This window comes from Pelophylax lessonae (genome assembly GCF_965119305.1).
Source record: "Pelophylax lessonae genome assembly, chromosome: 5".
Lineage (NCBI taxonomy): Eukaryota > Metazoa > Chordata > Amphibia > Anura > Ranidae > Pelophylax > Pelophylax lessonae.
Window position 1 is genome coordinate 445,739,682 of NC_138772.1, and position 21,131 is coordinate 445,760,812.

Sequence of the window (21,131 nt, forward strand, 5' to 3'; positions counted from 1 at the left end):
AGCAAATTGCCTTCTCTTTGCATTTGGACTGGTTAGGCAAGGCTGGCAAGAAAATCCCAACACATATGGTGTGAATGGGCCAATCGGATGTGTTAAACCCCAGCACGGAAGGTGCAGCTATCTTGAATAAACATTTAACAAAATAGTTGCCTTTAGCAAAGCTCTTCTGATTCAGTGACATTTATATTAAGGTGGACCTGTCATGATGCAACAGATGTACCTCTACATGAACAAGTTAAAGGAGTTCTAAAGCCTAAACATTTTTACCTTAATGAATTGCCTGCATGAAGATAAAAAATGTTAAGGTAGTAATATTGCCCCCCTTTTATACTTACCCGAGCCCTCATTCAATCCAGCACAGTGCCCATTTATAGCGGCACTCCCTGCTCTCACAGGCTTTGCCATTGGCTCCTGCTGCAGTCTGTTTATCCTGTGATGGAGCGGTGGGGCTGAACCAAACTTTGTGTGTCTATGGATGCAGGCAGTGTGGCTCAGGATCGAGCCTGCAGGTGTGCCACAATAAGAAGCAGCTCTTGGTGGCACACCAAGAGGAGAAGGAGCTAGGAGAACCATTTGGGGACCTAGGAAGAGGAGGGTTGGGGGCCACTCTGTGTAATTCCACTGCACAGAGCAGGTTAGTATAACACGTTTGTCATTTTAAAAAAAGTAAACTTTATAACCACTAACATTACTGAGGTTACATTTTCTGTGTAAATTTAAGGCATTACAAAAGTGACAGGACCACATAAAATAGAACAGCTGCCTCTTCTACATGAAAATATAGTGTTAAGATTCAGTAGGAAAAGATAAACTTACTCAGGGACACAGTCTTGCATTGATACACCTTTCACTTTCATGAGGTTTTAAAGAGACAGTTAAAAAGCAGCAATAAGAAGTCATTGTTCAAAACTGGAATGCGTGCGTTTGAAATGAATGTATTGTACATGTATAGAAACATAATATGGCAAAATTTCCTACCCCAATGAACATGCCTCCCATTTGCTGGTAACACGCAGAATAAAACTTTATGGACTAATGGACATAGTGCAAGGACAATTCTTGCAAAGGTGTCAATATGGCCCACTATCAAGGACACTCAGCCTGAATCAGCTGTGCACAGAGTGGTTAAGTTTGGCATTTCCATATTGGACTCACAAATCTAAGGCTGGATATGGATGGCTCACATTTTGTCCTGCAAGCAACACCAAGTTTAACAAAAAAGTGGATTTAGAACTCATCTGAGCTGGGTAGAAAAATGATGGGCTGAATGGTGACCCCATCTTCTCTGAAGTATTCCCTGCAGCACTATTGTTGACTATAATAGTGACAGTGGAGAATCCTCCACACACATTGTTTAACATGGATGGGCAAATTAATAGATTTTTCTCTCATTCAGCCTGCTGGCAGAATAAGAGAAAATTGAGCCATGTTCATTACTTTTATCTCACCTACTCCAGCCGCTTTAACCTATCAGCGGAGAGAAAGGGAAAAATAATTCCAATCACTCAAGGCCACTATAGTAGTTCTATGTGATTGAATAAGTAGCTTCGTTTTAAAGTCAGCTAGCAAAGATAAGATTAACTTGTTATTGCACTGATAGTTTTATAACATTTTGGAAGAGGTACATTTACTGTCTAATGCAGGCTTTTGCATCTCCACAAAGCGTACTTGTAGAAACACAGCAAAGACAGGTTGTGATAGGGTTATGCTGGGTACACACTGATCATAAATTCAGCTGGTTCAGCAGGGGCCGGACAAATTTCGATCTGTCTGTAGCCCTCCCCGTTCTCCATGATTAAGCCCCAAGGGCAGGGCGAAACATGTTGGAGTTGTGGCCTGGATGAATCAAGCTGAAGCGGCTTTTACCTTCTAACCACTTAGGCTGGTTGAGGTGCGTGGCGGCCAGACTGTCTCTTCCTATTTTTACAAATACCAATCGTTAGATTGGCTTCTGTCAAACAGGACTGCTGGAAAACAATCAGCTGCAGCGCTGATCAGTGTATTCTGACAGCAGGGAGCCCCACACTGTCAGCATAAAATGTCCCGGCAGAGGGGACTCCTGCATCCACATCGCTTGTGTGGATGTAGAATCTGATATGTGCTTGTCAGCTTTTCTCTGACAAGTTCAGACATTTAGCATATGAGAACTTTACTGTAGGCGACACCAAACTCTCTTACAATCTAACTTCTTTACAAAAGGGCATATTTACACTGGAATGCATCGCGGGAGATGTTCCTGCATAGCATTCCAATCGCAATGCCCTTGCGATGTGCTGCGGGGGTCAGTTCAAGTTAACGACACCCCAAATGCAGGTCACAAAAGCATTGCGTTTGTCCGCACTGGATCACATAGTACAAAAGTACCATGCAATGTGGTTGCCAAACGTTTCAAAACATAGTGCATGCACCACTTTTGGTGCGGTACAGTGCGATTTCAGCCCATTCAAAATAAATGGGTATGAAATTCCACTGCACAGCAGGAACCGCACAGTGTTCCTGTGTGATTCACATATGGTTCTAGTGTGAATGGGCCCTAATGGGGAAAGAAAAAAAAAATTCCTTCAATACTACAAAATTCAAAGTCATGCTAAAAATGCCATTTGAATCGGATGGTTGCCATGAGTTACTTTTCCATTTAATTTCACTGGTTTGATAGATAGCCATTGTATAGCTGAGCTACAGATATATTAGGCATGTAATGAATGAAGAATAACTTGATAAGACTAAGGAAACCTGAAGATGTCAATGTGCGTTGCCTAATTATGTCTTACACACCACATTAAAAATGAGAACAAGAATACTCGGCTACCAATGCGTAGCACATTCACACCAGCAGAGAAAGCACACAAGAGCAGGCCAAGCGAGTACATGTATGTCACATGTAAGAGCATGGATATGAGGGAAAATGTGATCTAATGAAGGAACAGGTAGATTCTCCACACCAGAAACACGGCTATAGCAGAGTTAAGCACTTCAGCTAGTTTAGGGTTTATAGGCTTGGCAAATTCAGTGTACTGGCCCACTATTTACAGGTTAAAACAAGTCAAGGAGATGTATTAGGTCAGTCAATGGATGTTAATGACATGTTAGTAGTCACATGCAGTTTAATATTACATCTTGGATTTTTTTTTTTTTTTTTTTTTTAGCAACCACATTGTACTTCGGGATCAAGAGAACAATGAGATGTTTACATTTTTTTATATTGGTGTTTTCACTCTTGTAAATGCAAAAACTTAAGGTGCAAAAGCATCCACTGATAATGCAAAACGCAAACCAGCCGGTCATGTGAGAAAATTAAAAGATGCCATGGCAGGACTCGGTTTGAAGATCCTAGCTGTCTGGGCTGTTATGCTGATCTGCTGACTTCAATATTTTGAAACTTTATTTGGAACGAGGGTAGTCAGAAGTTCTGATCTGCAAACTTGTTTTGGAACAGTGATTCAAAGTACTAAAAGGCAGAAAGGCGGCAAAACTATTTCAGACGCTCACAAGATCAGAAATGGTAATCTCTATAGTCCTTCCATGTAGGTTTAAATCACTGAAAATTGGCTCAGTGTCTACAAAGTGTACTGGTAGCATTTTTGCCCAGCAAGCCAAACTTAAAACCAAGAAAATAGGGGCAATTACAGGGATTTCTAAGAAAAAATAGAATCCATCTACAGGTGGTCCCTGAGTAAAGGCCCGTACACACGTAGCGATTGTCGGCCGTAAATATTCGGCCAACGTCCGATCGGCCGATTGTCGGCTTGTTAGCCGACTGCGACTTTTTGGCCGAACAGAATCTGGTGTGCAGGCTTTAAAATTTTTGTTGGCCAACACCAGAGCGGCCAATTGTTCCTCAGTCAGTACAGAATTCGGCCGACAAACAGCAGATGAGCAAGACTGGGCATGCTCAGAGAAGAAAAAACACACGGAAAGTTAACCATCACATGACATCACTTCTGCAGTCGGCTGTTGTTGGCCGACAAAATTTGTGTGCAGTCTTTTGCAGTTTTCAACCGTCAGGACAGCACCGGACAAAAGACGGCTGATCGTTCGGCCGACAATCGGTGCGTGTGTACAGGGCTTTACAAACATCCGACTTACAACTGACTCCTACTTACAGAGGGAGACAACAGGAAGTGAGAGGAAATCCACCCCTAGAAAGGGAAATTCACTCCTGTAAGGAATATCATGGAAAAAAGGTGTCTCCACTTACACTTTATCACCAATCCTTGTTTCCACAACTACCCAAAATTTTCAAAATCCAATTGTCATAGGGACAGAAAGTGAGGGGAAATCTTCTTAAGGGCTCTTTCACACGGGCGGTCCGATCAAATCCGCCTGTCAGTTTTTTAGGCGGATCTGATCGGATGCCCCATTCAGCCCTATGGAGCAGCGAATGTCAGCTGTGACATGTCCGCTGCCATCCGCATCCGATCCTGTCCGTGAAATCCCGACGGATGGAAACCCTATCTTCCATCCGTCCTGGGGATCGGATGAGAGCGGACAGGCGGTCCCGCTCTCATCCGATTCCCCATAGAGAGCAGCGGGGGCTGTGACACCTCCCTCTCCGCACTGCAAGCAGAGACTGAGCTGTCATCCGCCGGCTCAGCGGGGATTGCGGATCGATCCCCGCTGAGCAGCACGGATCCGACTACGGAGGCGGACCGTGTGAAAGAGCCCTAACAGGGGAACAGATAGCAAAACAAATGTTACAGAACAAATGTTACAGAGATGTTAACCATTCCCTATGCTATCCAAAAAACTTAAGTTATTTTTTGGGCTGGAGCTACACTTAAAAAATGTACCTGTTCCATCTTACAAACAAACTCAACTTAAGAACAAACCTACAGACCCCATCTTGTTTGTAACCCGGGGACTGCTTGTATTTGGGACTACCCTTTTCAGTAACACATTGGATGCTCCTTTTTCCCACAGTTAGAGATAACCTATTATTACAACTATAGTGCCATCTGCTGATTAAATCTGGTATTGCAGTACAACCCTAAAATATACTTAAGCAAACCTGAGAATGCGTTTTTACATATTCCCTAGAAATATGAGGTGGCTGTACATTTTGGGCACCAGCTGTGATAGCAATGTGAAAAGAGGAGGGGCTACAAAATATGACAGCCTTTTATTGTTGTAATGGAGGAACACAGCGAGACTGACAAGAGTCATATGACATATCTGGCTGTCAGAGGGGACCCTCAAGTACTAACCTGCATAGACTGGTTTGTTATTTGCCACTTCCAAGAATGACAAACCTATGAAGACTGCTGACACCCCATTAGTAGAGTAGGGGTGGATTGCAATGTACTTCTTTGCAACATGTTGCAAACCTAGCAGAATTGAAAAGGTTAAAGCAAGGCCTACACTTAAAAGTGAAAGTTGGTACTTCTTTGACGCCAAAAAAGTAAAAAATTTGGGACGTTGGTACACTTTTTACATTGCTACTGTGAAGGTCAGTCAAAATACGACACAACCGTTTAATGCTGTAATAAAGGAACACAGTGGAGGTTATTTACTAAAACTAGAGTTCAAAATCTGGTGCAGCTCTGCACAGAAACCAATCAGCTTCCAGGTTTATTGCCAAAGCTTAATTGAACAAGCTGAAGTTAGAAGCGGATTGGCTACCATGCAAAGCTGCACCAGATCCTGAGTGTTCAAGTTTTGGTAAATTTGCCCGTGAGACTGATGAGTCATATGGCATTATCTAGTTGTCAGAAGGGACCTCTAAGCCCTGATGATCCTACACCAGCTCCACTCCAAAAAGCAGCCCCATGGAGGCCATGCCGTTTTAAAAAAAAAAAAAGTGCTTTTTAAAAGTCATTTCATCGAAGGGCCCAAACTTATAGGGCATTTTAACTTCTCTTGAAAATTAATTTTATTTTATGAAAAACTATTAGATGTGATATGATACACAAAAGACCTGATCTTGACAGAAACCTCGTACCGACAGCCATTTTGTTTAAAGTAATTTTATAGCAAGATTCTGGTGCTAGCCTTATTGTAGCCCTAAATGGCATTATAAGAGCTCAGCTGCACAAAAAGGTTGAAGTACAATGAGAAAGAACTGTGTGCTAAAGTGTACAACCACATCACTGGGTGTGAACATGTTTTTTAATTATACAAAAGAACAACTTATTCAGGATTCCTAAATCGTAGCAAAAATGTATACAACATGCTATGAATTTTAAAGAGACCATGTCACCAATTTCAAAATATGGAAATGTAAAGGGACATCTCTGAGTCTGCTGGGCATTATGCAGATTCATTTGACATTCAAAAAAAAAAACAACAACAGACTACTGAGCACTGTCATCTAGTATAGCAGTACCCGGCAGCAGTCACACCTGAGCGTATTGTTTTCAGGCGTTTTTTTTCAGGTGTTTGGAGGCAGGTATTAACTTATAACAAAAACGCTTGTAATCTGCCAAAGAAGAAGCTCATGTACTTTTTTGAGCTTCAGGCGTTCAGTGCTGGGTCACACTTGTGCGATGCGGGAAGGCTGCGAATTCGCATCGCAAACGCACATCTGGCAGTTCACACTGCCATATGCTATACGCAGGGGGTGTCAATGAAATGTTAACGACACCCCCAGTTTGATCGCATATCGCAGTGCGTTCTGACAGTTCGCACAGGATCGGATCGCACAAGTGTGAACCACTGTGCGATCCGATCCTGATGCGGCTGAAAAAAAGGGTCATGTGCGACTTTTGTGCGGGTACAGTGCGAATTTAGCCATACAAAGTGTATGGCTGAATTCTCACCGAACATCCGATCGCATGTAATGAAGGAGCAGTGCATTCCGATATTACATGCGATCGCCGCACACGCTATAGTGTGAACCGGCACTCAGGCAACAAAATGCTCATATGTGAACAGGGGCCATTGAAATTAATTGGATTTTGCTTGTTGGCATTTTGAGACTTCAGAGATGAGCATTTTACAAGCAGAAAAATGCTCAGGTGTGAACAGGGCCTTAGGGTTCTTTTGATCTCCACAGAAGGAAGGATTTTACAGGTAATTAAGCGGCATTAATTATAGGTTAAAAGTACATAAATCAATGAGAAGATTTGACAGGGATTTTTTTTTTTTTAGGAGCAGACCCAAAGTTAAGTATGTTTTCTATTTTATTTATCTTTTATCTACCCTTCTAGTGAAGCAACTACATCCACCTTCTCATATGTTGTGGGACAACACCGGTACATGGTTTAATTTATCAGACAGATAATTCTTGCACATACAAGAGTGAAAAAGTTTCAAGTACTAATCGGCATAGACTGGTTTGATGTTTGCCACCCAGTCACTTCCAAGAACTCGTCAAGCCTATGAAGACTGCTGACACCCCATTGGTAGAGTGGGGGTGGACTGCAATGTACTGCTTTGCAATAGGTTGCAGGCCTAGCGGCATTAAAGAGGTTAAAGCAAGACCTGCACTTAAAAGTGGAAGTTGGTACCTGAGCTGGCAAACTGGAAGGCATTGTGCTGAATTTGGGGATTCATGACAGGGCCATACTGTCCTCCCATACTCCCCATGATCCCTTGGTTAGCCAGATTCATCTGGGAGCCATGCAAAGAGCTGTGAGAGAGCGACTGTGACCCAGGGCTGGGGGGCACTGGGGAGAAAGGGCTGGTGAAAGGTGGTGGGGATGGAATTCCAGTACCGTAGTTTGAAGGGAAGGGGAACTGCTGTGCATTGGCTTGCGGAATCCTTGGGCTGCTTATAGATCCTGGCATGGCAGGAGAAGCCACCATATTGGGTGGCATGGGCAGTCCTCTCATCATCATGGCTCTGTGTTGCACTTGTTGTTGTTGTTGCTGCTGCTGCTGCAGTTGTCTTTGCCGTAAGTGCTGACTCAAGATTTCCCTCTGCCTTTGGGCCAACATCTGTGCATTGATGGGTCCCTGTGTACAAATACATTTAGCAAATACACCGTTAAGAAATGCAAGCCATTCATAAGAGACAAGCTACTGAGCAGTGCACAGTACAATATAGATAGAAGAAGCAATTCACCATTCTGAGTGGATATCTGGTATCACAACTTTTACATTTTGGAAAAATGATGAAACTCTTCCTCTACAAATGCTTTCTAGACAGATAATTTCACGTATTGTCGCAGCTCGGGAAAAACATTTGACTTTAAAAATGGATTTGTCAGTATCTCTTCAAGTGTGCGTGAATAAAGTATATGACAAAAACAGAAAGGAGTCTTTAAGAGTACTGGCAGTGTAAGCAGGTGATTTTAGCAGCGATTCAGAAAACTAGCTCACATGTAACTTATGCCAGCACCTTTCTGTTCTTTTTAATCATTTACCTGCATACAGCCTCATTGGAACAGGATTGGTTGAAGGTAGCATTGGAGGATCTTCACACATATTATACTGTATGTCGCTGTTTGTTGTAAAGGACAACTGCTACCCCTACTGAGGGGTACTAATTGGTCAACATCACATTGTACACCAATAGCACCTTAGCCCATGTACCTTCTATCACTATAAAGAAGCCCCTGAGCTTTACACAGAGCTGAGAACATAAAGGCTGTTATTCACACACACTGGGCTTTACATTATTGTCTTCTTTGAGCCAGCATCTTAGTACCGGTAAGAGACACTGACCAAAAAATGCTAGATTATTTTTATTGTCAAAAAGTTAACTTTTTTTTTTTGAAGTGATCAAAAGTTTACTTTATAGACAAAAGTTAATATATGGCGTTGTAACTGTAATTTCTAATGTGTACCTGTTCTCTCATCTGAGCTTGTACCCCAGGCCTCATCGCTATGTTCATACTAGAGACATTATTCATAGGGTTCATTATAGGTTGCCGGTTCTGAAAAGCAAAAACAAGGTGTTGGGTGTTTAGAACATGTGTTATAAAACAGCTTCTACCGTTTGATAAGTTAGTTGCCCCTTTAAACACATCATAACAGGATACCTTTTAGGAGAAGATGGGAAGGTATAAAGGGACATTTTTACATAAAGCAAATGTTTAGTGGTTACATACATGCTTTCTTTATCATGATCAATAGTAGAATATAGAAACTTAAAGTAGAACTATGTGCAAAGAGGAAATCCTGCAAATTAATGAAATCCTTGGGGACCTGAACTAGTGTCCCCACTGGAAGATTTCTTTCTCCTCTATTACTTTTCTGGGGACAACCCAAAAATTGGGATTTTCTTTATCTTTCATTTTCAATGATAAAGGTAAATATGACAAATCGAGGGGGCGATATCCCCCAATGGGGGCACAGACAGCAATAAAGACTGAAAGGTGTTCTAATTCCTCACCGCTCCATCCAAAACTAAAGAAAAAAAGTTTTGCCTTTAGCTATATTTTACCTTATTTTGTTCAGTTAAAATAAAGGATGTCAATATTATAGTCTTATCTAGCCAGCATGTGGAGCTCAAGTATCCCATGACCTGCTTGCTCAAGGCCTATTCATAGAGATCATATACAAAAGGTAAAATGCACACAAGTGCAAAAACTTCTATCCAATATCAGAGAGCTTTGTACAAAGTTTCAGACAGACAACCAAGTATAAAGGGAGTTGCTTCAACTATCTAACCCATATTGAGTAAAATAAAGATTACATACATACATACATACAGTAAAGAAAAAAAAAAAAGTTTAAAGACAAGATAAACAGTTCCCCCATTGGGCTGGGAGACTGCACCACTTGTTTTTGCTGTGTTTATCTTTTTATTTCTTTCTTGCCTGGTTGTGCTTTCCAGTGTGATAGTGCCTGTTTCAAAGGCTCCTCATTGACTGAAAGACCAACGTAAGGCACTAGTACATGCACTGGTATGCTTGTCTTGAACCTAGGGGGCCTCTTTAACCTCGATGTGATCCTTACTTCAGCCATACATCTATTATGTTTTTATGACTGTATTTAATCCAGTGTCATTTGCTGATGTGTACAGTTACTGCCCTGTTATGGTTCATTGTGTTGGATGTTTTTTCTCTTTTCCCTCTTTTCTGTTGTTTGGAACAAAAAGTTTCTTAATAAAAATTATCTGATTTAAAAAAAAAAAAAAGACCAGATAAACCAAGAAAAAAACAAAAAAAAAAAAAACAAACAACTCATAAAGCGGTTTGTAAATTCCCTTTAAATGAGTTCTATGGTCACAGCACACGCTAATATTCAAGAAAATCACCCAAAAAAAAAAAAAAATATATACATCCCCAGCATATGTGGAGGGGGGGGTGTAGGAGAGAGACAGAATTAGGGACTTGACAGGGGGGGGGGGGGGGGGGGGGTGCCTGTGGGAAGGAGGGGAACCCAGGGGTCTAATATTTTCACTTGCAATATAGCACATACACTTGTACATGCACAGAAGACCACTGCTATCCATATGTAAGTAGCAGACCAATAGGCCCCTGCCAAGTCACAGGTGGAGTTAGGCAATCAGTAGCTGTGACTCTGTGGGGGCGTATTAGACTGTTGCTCAAGCACCGGTAGCAGCAATCCTCACTTCAGCGCGCCTCTGGAGTGTGAAGCATATTTGCTGCTTTTGCAGTTGAAAATATCAAAGGACATAACACATAATATTTTTGCCCGCTCCATCTATTTATCTAAGGGATAGAACCACCTTAGACTTCAGTTGGGTTTTAAAAACAAGACAGAATTTTAGTTGTTCATTTAAATAAACAGATCATTAACTTTGCCAGGCTAGATTACTGAAATGGTTAGAATAAGATTGCCAGCAGCTTTAAGTCATAACTGAATGTGCTTGTCATAGTTTCTTACTGACCAGGGAAAGTATGTCATATAATAAAGATGTTATCGCAGAAGTGTACCTGCTGTGCCTGGAGCCGATGCTGTAGCTGTAACCTTAACTGGTTTGGCTGGTTCTGCACCATTCCAGTGGGCCTCATTGCAGGCCGTGTCTGCATGCGCAGCATACCATAGTTTGGACGCTGGCCCATAGGGTGGAAATTTGGATCAGGCATCTGAGCATAGCTGTTTTGCTGCATCTGCCCTTGAGCTGCATACGCATGGCTATAGAGAGGAGCTTTTTGTTCCATCATTAGGTTTGAATCTTGACTGAGAAATGAATCTGGATCAACGGCTTGACTCTGAGAAAAGAAAAGAGAAATAGGTGTTCATAAATTAAAGAGAACTGTGTATGGAAAAAAATAACATTGTCACCATACAATAAAGCATACCAACTTACCAATGTAAAGGGAAGAAAAAAAAAAAAAGGCTCAATATAACAATCTGTGTGATTCAGGTCTAATGACACACGATCCAAAAATCGGACAACAGATTGTCTGTTTTTTTTTTTTTTTTTGCATGCTAGTCTCATATCAAGAATGGAGAGATTACGAAATATACAAAAATTCTCGTACGACAGAATACAAATTTGGAAGTGATGTAATGTGTTGTAGTATATTTGTATTGTATTTTCGGACGACAACTGTGCTGATTAAACGAAAGTCGTAAGATCTGGTATCCTACGTGAAAAGTTTTTGTGCTTGTCCGATCGGATAATGTCGGGTGAACTGTTGTGATCAGCTTTTAAAAGCTCTGTACCAAGGATTTTTCGTCTGATTTTGGAATCAGATGTATGGGCCTTAAGGCTGCATTCACACAGACGATTTAGGCCGGTGCAAATTGTAGCAACAGCAATCAGATTCTAGGTGGGGCCGCCAGCCCTGTTCACTATAATGACAGGTCAATGGCAGCCACAGCTATTCGCTGTTGTCTGCACAGCCAGCGATCACCGCAAGAAATTGTCTGTGCAAAAAGCCACGGCTGCCAGCGACCTGTCATTATAATGAACAGGGCTGGCAGCCGCACCTAGCTGCTCAGAGCTGCAGCAGGAATCTGATCCCTGGCAAAACAATTTGCACCGGTCTAAATTGCTGGTATAAATGTAGCCTTACAATAGTTCTGAAACAGTGAGAACAAGAAAGGAACTACTCTTATTAAATGAGGTCTGAGAAAAATCAAATAGCGGAAGTTTCAGAATACACTGTACACATAAATGTGCACCACACCTCCCCCATACAGTGGCATAAGCTCCTTTGCTATGTATTTAATCATTTTTAAAGGGAATCGGGACAGAGATATAAAAGGTTCTATTTTTTTTCTAAAGGTTTGGGGCTGTCATGCTAATCCTTGTTCCACCACTTTGGAAGCCATAGACCCAGAACAGTAAGCACATACTTTTTTGTGTATGCACATTGTTACAGCTATATCTGTTAGTAGTGACTCACAGTGATATAGCTTTATTATTCCACCATCTCTGGTCACCTGTCTGCCCAGACTGACTAAAAAACAAATGTGTCACTTGTGTCTTCTGTATAATAATCCAGGCTACTGCCAATGAAGGAACATGAATGAAGGAATTTTTTGGCATTGTATTCATTGGACAGCTACTGTGCTAGCAAACACCTCAATCGTCAAGACTTGAGTGAAACTTTCCCAGGATTTTACCACAATCCTAGAGTCCTGTTGATCAGGGCTATGTTCCAGCACTATGCAGATTGTGGCAGCAAGATCTCCTGCTCAACAGAGTCTCTATAGCCCTGATAGCAGCAGAAGGAGAAAAGAAAGCAGCAGTACGGGACATAAATCCTATGGAAAGTTGTTCACTGACAGCAATGTTTCCCCCCACTGGACACTATTACTTCTTTGCATCCCACGCTGGCCATTACAGTTTTCCCCCTCTGCTGCTGGGCATTGTTTTCACTGAACTCCCCTGGGGCACGGTTTTCCCTCACCCCTTGCTGGTATCTTGTCATGCCTCCCTTTCTGGGCAATACTGTTCCTCCCTCACCTTAATTTTGTACTATTGCTCCTTACCACTCTGAACATTGTTTCCCCCCTTTCCTTTGCTAGTAACGGTTGTCTCCAACCGCTTCCTGGGCTCTATTGTTTCACCACTGGGAACTACCATCCCCTTCCTCACTACCATCAGCAAGCGCCATCTCTCAGCACCCTAGGTGCGTTTGGGACCCAAATGAATGTCACAATAAGAGCAACCGCTGTGTCCATGCAGCTGCAAGGGGATGCACAAACACCTGTCCAACCCTGAGTGGGTATAACTCAGACCTCACAATGGAGCACTGAATCAAAAACCCCATGTAAACAAAGCCTTACTGGTAACTGAAATTTGCAGCTGTATTTGTATTTTTGATTCATTAAAGCTTTTTATGCGTGTTGCTTTTTATATGTTTGACTAACTCAGAAAGCTTGGACGATAGTGGAGAATTTCAATGGAACACAAAATAAACATACCTGACTGACTAGCTCTGGGATTCCAAGCGCTCGGTCAAGCTCCTCCAAGCCATCAAAATTTCTCAGTGCCATGTACAGCTGATCCAGAAGATTTCCCTCTTCCGTTGGAGATTCAGATGAAGGAGGCTGACAAAGCAACTCTTCAGGTGAACCAAACTGTTGTCTGGAAAAGAACATTATCACAGTCTGTTAATATTAAAAAAAAAACACAACACACAGGTGCTGTGTATACAAAGGACTTATAAGCCTTGTTCAGTGCTGTCATGACTTAAGCTATACATGCATAGATTTTTTTTTCCATTCAACCGGCAGGTAGAACGATAAAAAAAAAAAAAAAAAAAAACCCTCAGAGACCCCCACATCCACACAAGGGATGTGGATGTAAGGATTTTCCGTTATGCTAATTAAAGCTCTGGACCCTCTCTGGAGATCCTTGGTGTGCTGGTGGCATTTGATTTCTGTGACTTAACAGGGTTTCAGCGGTTGGTCGGTACAGCACCCATTTAAATGCACAGCCATTTCTACAGGAAAGTGTGCATTGGGATTAGTATGTTGGCAGCTTCTGTTGAACACACGCAGTAAACACATACCGAACCAGTACATTTATACCCAGCTTAAGGGCAACATTCGAGCACTCTATGGCAGAAGCAAATGAAGATCCTTTACCTGCTCTGACTGTTGAAAGAGTTTTGATCAATAGGCAGAATACTGTCAGGCCAGGGCGCCGTTTGGTTGGGAGGTGCCTGTTGCTGGGTATATGGACCTCCAGTCATGTTCATATCCAGCTCAGAAGCTCCTAAAAGGTAAACCTGGATAGTTACAATACACAGCTTCCAAACCAGAAAAGAACAATACATGGTAATTTCTAACAAGACAACCCAAAATAATTACGATCAATAAGTTAAATAGACCAGAGCAGAAAGACAATGTATGTACTGCCAAAAGCAGCTGCAGCACCTACATGTCCCCATGCAGACAATATTTAAATGAACTATTCCATGTAAGGCCACAATAAATAGTGTCAATATAGTGGGTCACAAGCAGAATTAAGCATCAACTAAAAAAGGTGCCGATTTTTCAGCTTTGCTATAACTTGGAAACACCCATTTGATTTGTTTGGGCTGTTAAACGGAATATGTAGGGGGATAAAAAAAAAGCAAAAAAAACAAAAACATTGCCTAATAAATGTATATAAATCATTTTAAGTAAACCACAGAAGTCACAGAGCCTGATCAAGCTTACCCATATTCATAACATTCGATTGCATCATAGGCCTTGGACATGTCTGATTATTGGGTCTCATATTCATATTGGAGGTGGGGCTGCGAATCATGCCCTGCATGGGCCGGCTTATAGCATTGCTTGTGGCTGGACAGGTTGCCCTGACTCCTGAGGCCGGTGATCCCCACTCTGTTTGTAAAGATGGTCTAGGAGCATTACCACCCATCATTCCTAAAAAGACAGCAATTTTTAAAATGTCATTAAATTGGTTATCAACAGGAGCAAGTACAAGAAAAAGCAGAAATAACATACACTGAAGATTCCTTATCACTTTGTTCTAGCAGCCAACATTCTATGAATTGCACTTTAGCATATCTCAGTACGAATACTGGAGACCCAGTCATGTTCTTTTTCCAGAGCTGCAGGCCCCGCCCACATTTACCCAGTGACAGGCTGCGCCCACACATCCTCACCATGGCAGGCCCCGACCACATTTCCAATAGCATCAGGTCCCCATCCACATTTACCCAGTGACAGGCTGCACCCACACATCCTCACCATGGCAGGCCCCCACTCACATTTCCAATAGTGTCAGGTCCCCATCCACATTTCCAATAGTGGCAAGTCCTGCCCACATTTACCCAGTGACAGGCTGCACCCACACATCCTCACCATGGCAGGCCCCGACCACATTTCCAATAGCATCAGGTCCCCATCCACATTTACCCAGCGACAGGCTGCACCCACACATCCTCACCATGGCAGGCCCCCGCCCACATTTCCAATAGCGTCAGGTCCCCATCCACATTTACCCAGTGACAGGCTGCACCCACACATCCTCACCATGGCAGGCCCCCACTCATATTTCCAATAGCGTCAGGTCCCCATCCACATTTACCCAGTGACAGGCTGCACCCACACATCCTAACCATGGCAGGCCCCCGCCCACATTTCCAATAGTGTCAGGTCCCCATCCCCATTTCCAATAGTGGCAAGTTCTGCCACATTTACCCAGTGACAGGCTGCACCCACACATCCTCATCATGGCAGGCCCCCGCCCACATTTCCAATAGCATCAGGTCCCCATCCACATTTACCCAGTGACAGGCTGCACCCACACATCCTCACCATGGCAGGCCCCTGCCCACATTTCCAATAGTGTCAGGTCCCCATCCACATTTACCCAGCGACAGGCTGCACCCACACATCCTCACCATGGCAGGCCCCCACTCACATTTCCAATAGTGTCAGGTCCCCATCCACATTTCCAATAGTGGCAAGTCCTGCCCACATTTACCCAGTGACAGGCTGCACCCACACATCCTCACCATGGCAGGCCCCCACCCATATTTCCAATAGCATCAGGTCCCCATCCACATTTACCCAGCGACAGGCTGCACCCACACATCCTCACCATGGCAGGCCCCCGCCCACATTTCCAATAGTGTCAGGTCCCCATCCACATTTGCAATAGTGGCAAGTCCTGTCCACATTTACCCAGTGACAGGCTGCACCCACACATCGTCACCATGGCAGGCCCCTACCCATATTTCCAATAGCGTCGGGTCCCCATCCACATTTACCCAGTGACAGGCTGCACCCACACATCCTAACCATGGCAGGCCCCCGCCCACATTTCCAATAGTGTCAGGTCCCCATCCACATTTGCAATAGTGGCAAGTCCTGCCCACATTTACCCAGTGACAGGCTGCACCCACACATCGTCACCATGGCAGGCCCTTGCCCACATTTCCAATAGCGTCAGGTCCCCATCCACATTTCCAATAGTGGCAAGTCCTGCCCACATTTACCCAGGGACAGGCTGAAAAAACACATCCTCACCATGGTAAGCCCCGACCACATTTCCAATAGTGGCAGGCCCCTCCCATATCTACCCGGTGACAGGCCCCGCCCACATTTTTAATAGTGAGAGGCCCCTCTAAAGGGCATTTTGCTTAATGGTATTAATATCCGTTCCACTAAGACAACGTTAATTTTAACCATTCCCTTCTACAGTATAACGCCCTATCAGTGTTATTCCACAGACTAACAAGCCTCAAAGCCTAAAGCCCTGATTATCTGATGTATTAACATAAGAACATTTCAAAGTTTACCACCAATCAGGTGAATGAAAACCTACCAGGACTACTACTGCCCACACCTCCCTGCCCTCCCATCATGCCTTGGTTGTTCATCATTCCAGAGGGCTGCATGGTAGAGAATGGGCTGGTATTTCTCATTGGTTGGAAAGATCCTGCAGTGGTCTGGTTCTGTAAATTGATTTCTAGTGGTACATTCTGGTTTGGTAATATTCTCCCAAGTGGTAGCTGTGCTGCACGAGGGTTACTGAACACTGCAGAAACAAAAAAACAGGAAAAAGCTTAGAATATCATGGTCTGCACAGTAAGCAGTCTTGTTGTAACAAAGAACTAAACATGCAAAATGACTCCAGAGGTGTATGTTGTGCTGGGGCCTCAGTTTAGAAGAACACACAGATTTCAATAAATGAATGTCATATTTATGTAGTAATCTCTGGATCCAAAAAAATTAAAACCGAACTATATTCTCCTTTCCAGTGCTGTCCCAGAGTTCCCTGCCGGCTGCTGACATCTTTCAGGTATTGAGCCCTGGTCCCATCCACTCACAGGCCATGACGACGTCACTCCTGCAAATGTCCAATCATCTCAGCAGGTAAAAAACTTTAATGCTGAAGAGACATAATATGTCCCTTTTGCATTAAGAATCCTGCCTGTACGCAATCTTTTTTTCTTCGACTTTAAATACCAGGGTCACTAATCCTGGGTGTGTACATCCTTAATGGGCTTTATATCAGCTCTAGTGTTTCAGCCTTTCCTCTAGCTGTGGGATGGTGGCTAACGGCAGAGCATCCTAAATTTAGGCTTCTGTACATCAGGGGTCTTTCTGGGCATAGATCAGATCATCTAAAAAAAACAAAACATCTGCAGCGTGGTGCCTGCTCTTCATAGGTTACAAAGCTTTTCAGCTGTCATAAATAGATTCTCCTTTAGGCCCCTTTCACACAGGCGGACCGTTCAGATTCGCCTGTCCGTTTTTTTGACGGATCTGAACGGATGCCCCATGCACCTCTATGGGGCATCGGATGTCAGTGGAGACATGTCCGCTGACATCTGATCCGTCAAATCTGGAGGGATGGAAACCCTATTTTTCTATCCGTCCAGCGGATCGGATCGGATGAGAATGGACAGACGGTCCGTTCCCATCCGATTCCCCCATAGAGAACAGCGGGGGCCTGACAGCTCTGTCTCCGCACACAGCGCGGAGACACAGCTGCCATCCTCCTGCTCAGCGGGGGATCGGTGGATCGATCCCCCGCTGAGAAAAACGGAGTCTGCTTACGGACTTCTCTGTGTGAAAGGGGCCTTAGGGAGAAGTATGAAAGCCGGATCCCATAATCTTGCATTAGGATGCCACCATTCATATTAATGCTCTCTTTTCTCAATAAAATCGCCAAGTTGACACTCACTTCTCTCGTATGTCACAGCAGAATATCTCTGTCTGCAGCCCCAGTAGCAGAAAGCAGCTGACGTGCGTTTGGGAATTCTGTGAACCATCACCTGATGTCATTACATTGATACAGATCACAGCCAATAGCAATGGGGGGTTAAAGATGGTCAAACAGAGTCTTGTACTTGCACTGACCTGTGACCTAGGTAAAATATATTTTTCCACATCTGCTAAATGATCTATGGTGTATTGGACAGCACAACACTGGCAGCCCATGTGAAGAATTCCGGCCTCTGAATACAATGACCATAAAAAAGTTAACTGCAGAACAATAACTTATGAATTATGAGTCCTTGTGACCACACACAGGTTTTCTAAAGACTTTGGAAAAATCTTGGTAGTTCTTCAGGCAGTGCAATGCATGTATGCCATGTGCATATATTGGAGTACAGTAAAGGCTGCTGTAATTTCAAGACACACTAATAAAAGGAGGACAAAGACTTCTGCCTTGGTCACCGAACACATCAACAAATGAAGTGCAATTACACAGCTTGTGGAAAGCAAGCAGTTTCCCAGCTGCCATCAAGTTCTCTGGGTATGCAGCAGGGGGCGCTGTTTGTTTATAATGAAGAATTCCTTTAAAGCAAAACAGAAAACAAGCTTTTGATTGTTGCAGAGGTGATCAGGAAAAGGAAATCCTTCCATGAAGGTCTGTGACTTACTAGTCTGCTGCATCCGGAGGGCTCTCTGCCGCTGTACTCCAGGAGGTAGAGCTGTGCCATTATCACCAGCGATCTGCATCAGGTCATTGATGATAGCTTGTTTATCAGAGTTAGCATCAGGTCGAGTGTCTGGATAGCTCAGCTGGTTCATCTGGCTGTTCTGCAAGTCATCCAGAATCTCATCCAGGTTGTCCAAGTCAGAACCACCTGACAAAAGCTAAAAGGACAAAGAAAGTGTAATAAATGTTATTTGTAAAACTCAAAACTCCTACAGGTTTCTAGGGTAGAAATATGATGTCTTTACACTTCAGGCAGCTGAACAATCCTATATAATAATGTTTGAAAACTTTGTCTAATACTGGCTCATTAAAAAGGAACAGTTCCTCTATTTCAGGTGTAGCCCCCGTTCACACTAAATGCGGGTTTGAAATCGCACAATTTCAAACCTGCATATCACACCTGAAATCACCAAAAAGTAGTGCAGGAGCTACTTTTTCAAATCAGTGTTGGCACTGCAAAGTCGGCATTGCACCGATTTGCCGACAATAGGGTGCAACTTGGACCTGTGCATGACAAGTCCCACCGGTGTGATCTGGGGCTTAGGTGGAAACTGCCAAGTTGGATCACACTTTGTAAACTTCTTTCATCTGTGGGACGTTTAATGGTGAATGACATTTTAGCTTCTAACCCAGGACTGCCTGCTGGGAACAAATATACCAAAGGAATTTCACCTTCATTTTGGGATATTTCACTTGTATTAAGGATGCATTCACACCTGAGAAAAGCTCCCGTCCTGCGATTAGATGTGTGGGTCCCACAATAAGCTGAAGGCAGTCCCATTGAAAACAATGGGAGGCGTCTCCTGCAGATAACTGTGGGAACCCCTGCTACAGCTTCCACAGGTGTCAATGCACTCTGGAACTGTGAATCAGGGGTGTAAAGCAGGGCTAAGATTTGAAATGCTTCCTGATGAATTGGCTGAAATGTGAGCCATGGGTGGCCCTTTTGATACCACTTGGCTTGACAAACTGCCATTAAAAAAGCAAAGCAGCCGGATGGAAAATTGTTTGCTAAACAGTGACTGCATCCAATCAAAAGCAGTCCCTGTTCAGATATTTAAGCCCCTTTTACAACCTGAAAGTCATGAGACTTGAAGCAATGCCTGTGTAATATTCAGATCTTTGGACTTGATAAAACACAGTGGACCAACTCCAGTAGATGACATGACTCCCCAAATCATCACCTACTGTGGAAACTTCACACTGGACCTCATGTAACTTGGATTCTGTGCCTCTCCACTCTTCCTCCAGACTCTGGGACTGATTTCCAAATGAAATGCAACATTTTACACAGTCCATGATGATTTGGGGAGCCATGTCATCTGCTGGTGTTGGTCCACTGTGTTTTATCAAGTTTAAAGTCACTGCAGCTCTCAACAAAATTCCAGAGCACTTCATGCTTTCCTCTGCTGACCGGCTTTATGGAGATGCTGATTTCACTTTCCAGCAGGACTTGGCACCAACCACACTGCCAAAACTACCAATACCTGGTTTAATGATCACGGTATCACTTTGCTTGCCTAGGTACAATCATGCCAGCAAACTCGCCTGACCTAAACCCCATAGAGAATCTGTGGTGTATTGTCAAGAGGAAGATGAGAGACCCAAGACCCAACCATGCAGACCAGCTGAAAGCCACAATCAAAGCAACCTGGGCTTCCATAACACCTCAGCAGTGCCACAGGCTGATCGCCTCCATGCCACAGCACATTGATGCAGTAATTCATGAAAAAAGGAGCCCCAACCAAATATCGAGTGCACACTATACTGTACATGGACAGTTTTCAGTAAGCTTACATTTATTAAAAATCCTTTCTTATGTAATATTCTAATTTTCTGACATACTGAATTTTGGGTTTTCACTAGCTATAAGCCATAATCATCAAAATTAAAAGAAAGAAATGCTTGAAATATATCACTCTGTGTGTAACGCATCTATATAAAATAAATTAACTTTTTGATGATAGTTTAATTTTATGAGATACACACATTTGTGTTTGTGTATTAAAATATATATATATATATATATATATATATATATACATACATATACACACACACATACATACATATATATATATATATATATATATATATATATATATATATATATATATATATATATATATATATATATATATATATATATATATATACACACACACACACACACACACACACACACACACACACACCTACATATATATATATATATATATATATATATATATATATATATATATACACACACACACATTTATGTTTATATACAGTTGTGCTCATAAGTTTACATACCCTGGCAGAATTTATGATTTCTTGGCCATTTTTCAGACAATATAAATAACACAAAAACTTTTCTTTCACTCATGGCGTTTGGCTGAAGCCATTTATTATCAATCAACTGTGTTTACTC

General features: G+C 42.8%; 1 protein-coding gene across 4 annotated transcripts in view; it reads right to left on the reverse strand.

Moving 5' to 3' along the window:
- Positions 1-21,131, reverse strand: part of NCOA2 (nuclear receptor coactivator 2) — a 244,430-nt gene that overhangs the window by 31,545 nt on the left and 191,754 nt on the right. For 3 of the 4 annotated variants that reach the window (XM_082259561.1, XM_082259562.1, XM_082259560.1), the window contains exons 11-18: positions 18,660-18,876; positions 16,592-16,804; positions 14,473-14,682; positions 13,897-14,026; positions 13,231-13,393; positions 10,785-11,063; positions 8,727-8,816; positions 7,446-7,893 (exon numbers count right to left, since the gene is read on the reverse strand). In XM_082259561.1, the coding sequence (XP_082115687.1) occupies positions 7,446-7,893; positions 8,727-8,816; positions 10,785-11,063; positions 13,231-13,393; positions 13,897-14,026; positions 14,473-14,682; positions 16,592-16,804; positions 18,660-18,876 (1,750 nt within the window). The remainder of the gene's footprint in view (positions 1-7,445; positions 7,894-8,726; positions 8,817-10,784; positions 11,064-13,230; positions 13,394-13,896; positions 14,027-14,472; positions 14,683-16,591; positions 16,805-18,659; positions 18,877-21,131) is intronic. The other variant, XM_082259563.1, reaches the window with a different exon arrangement.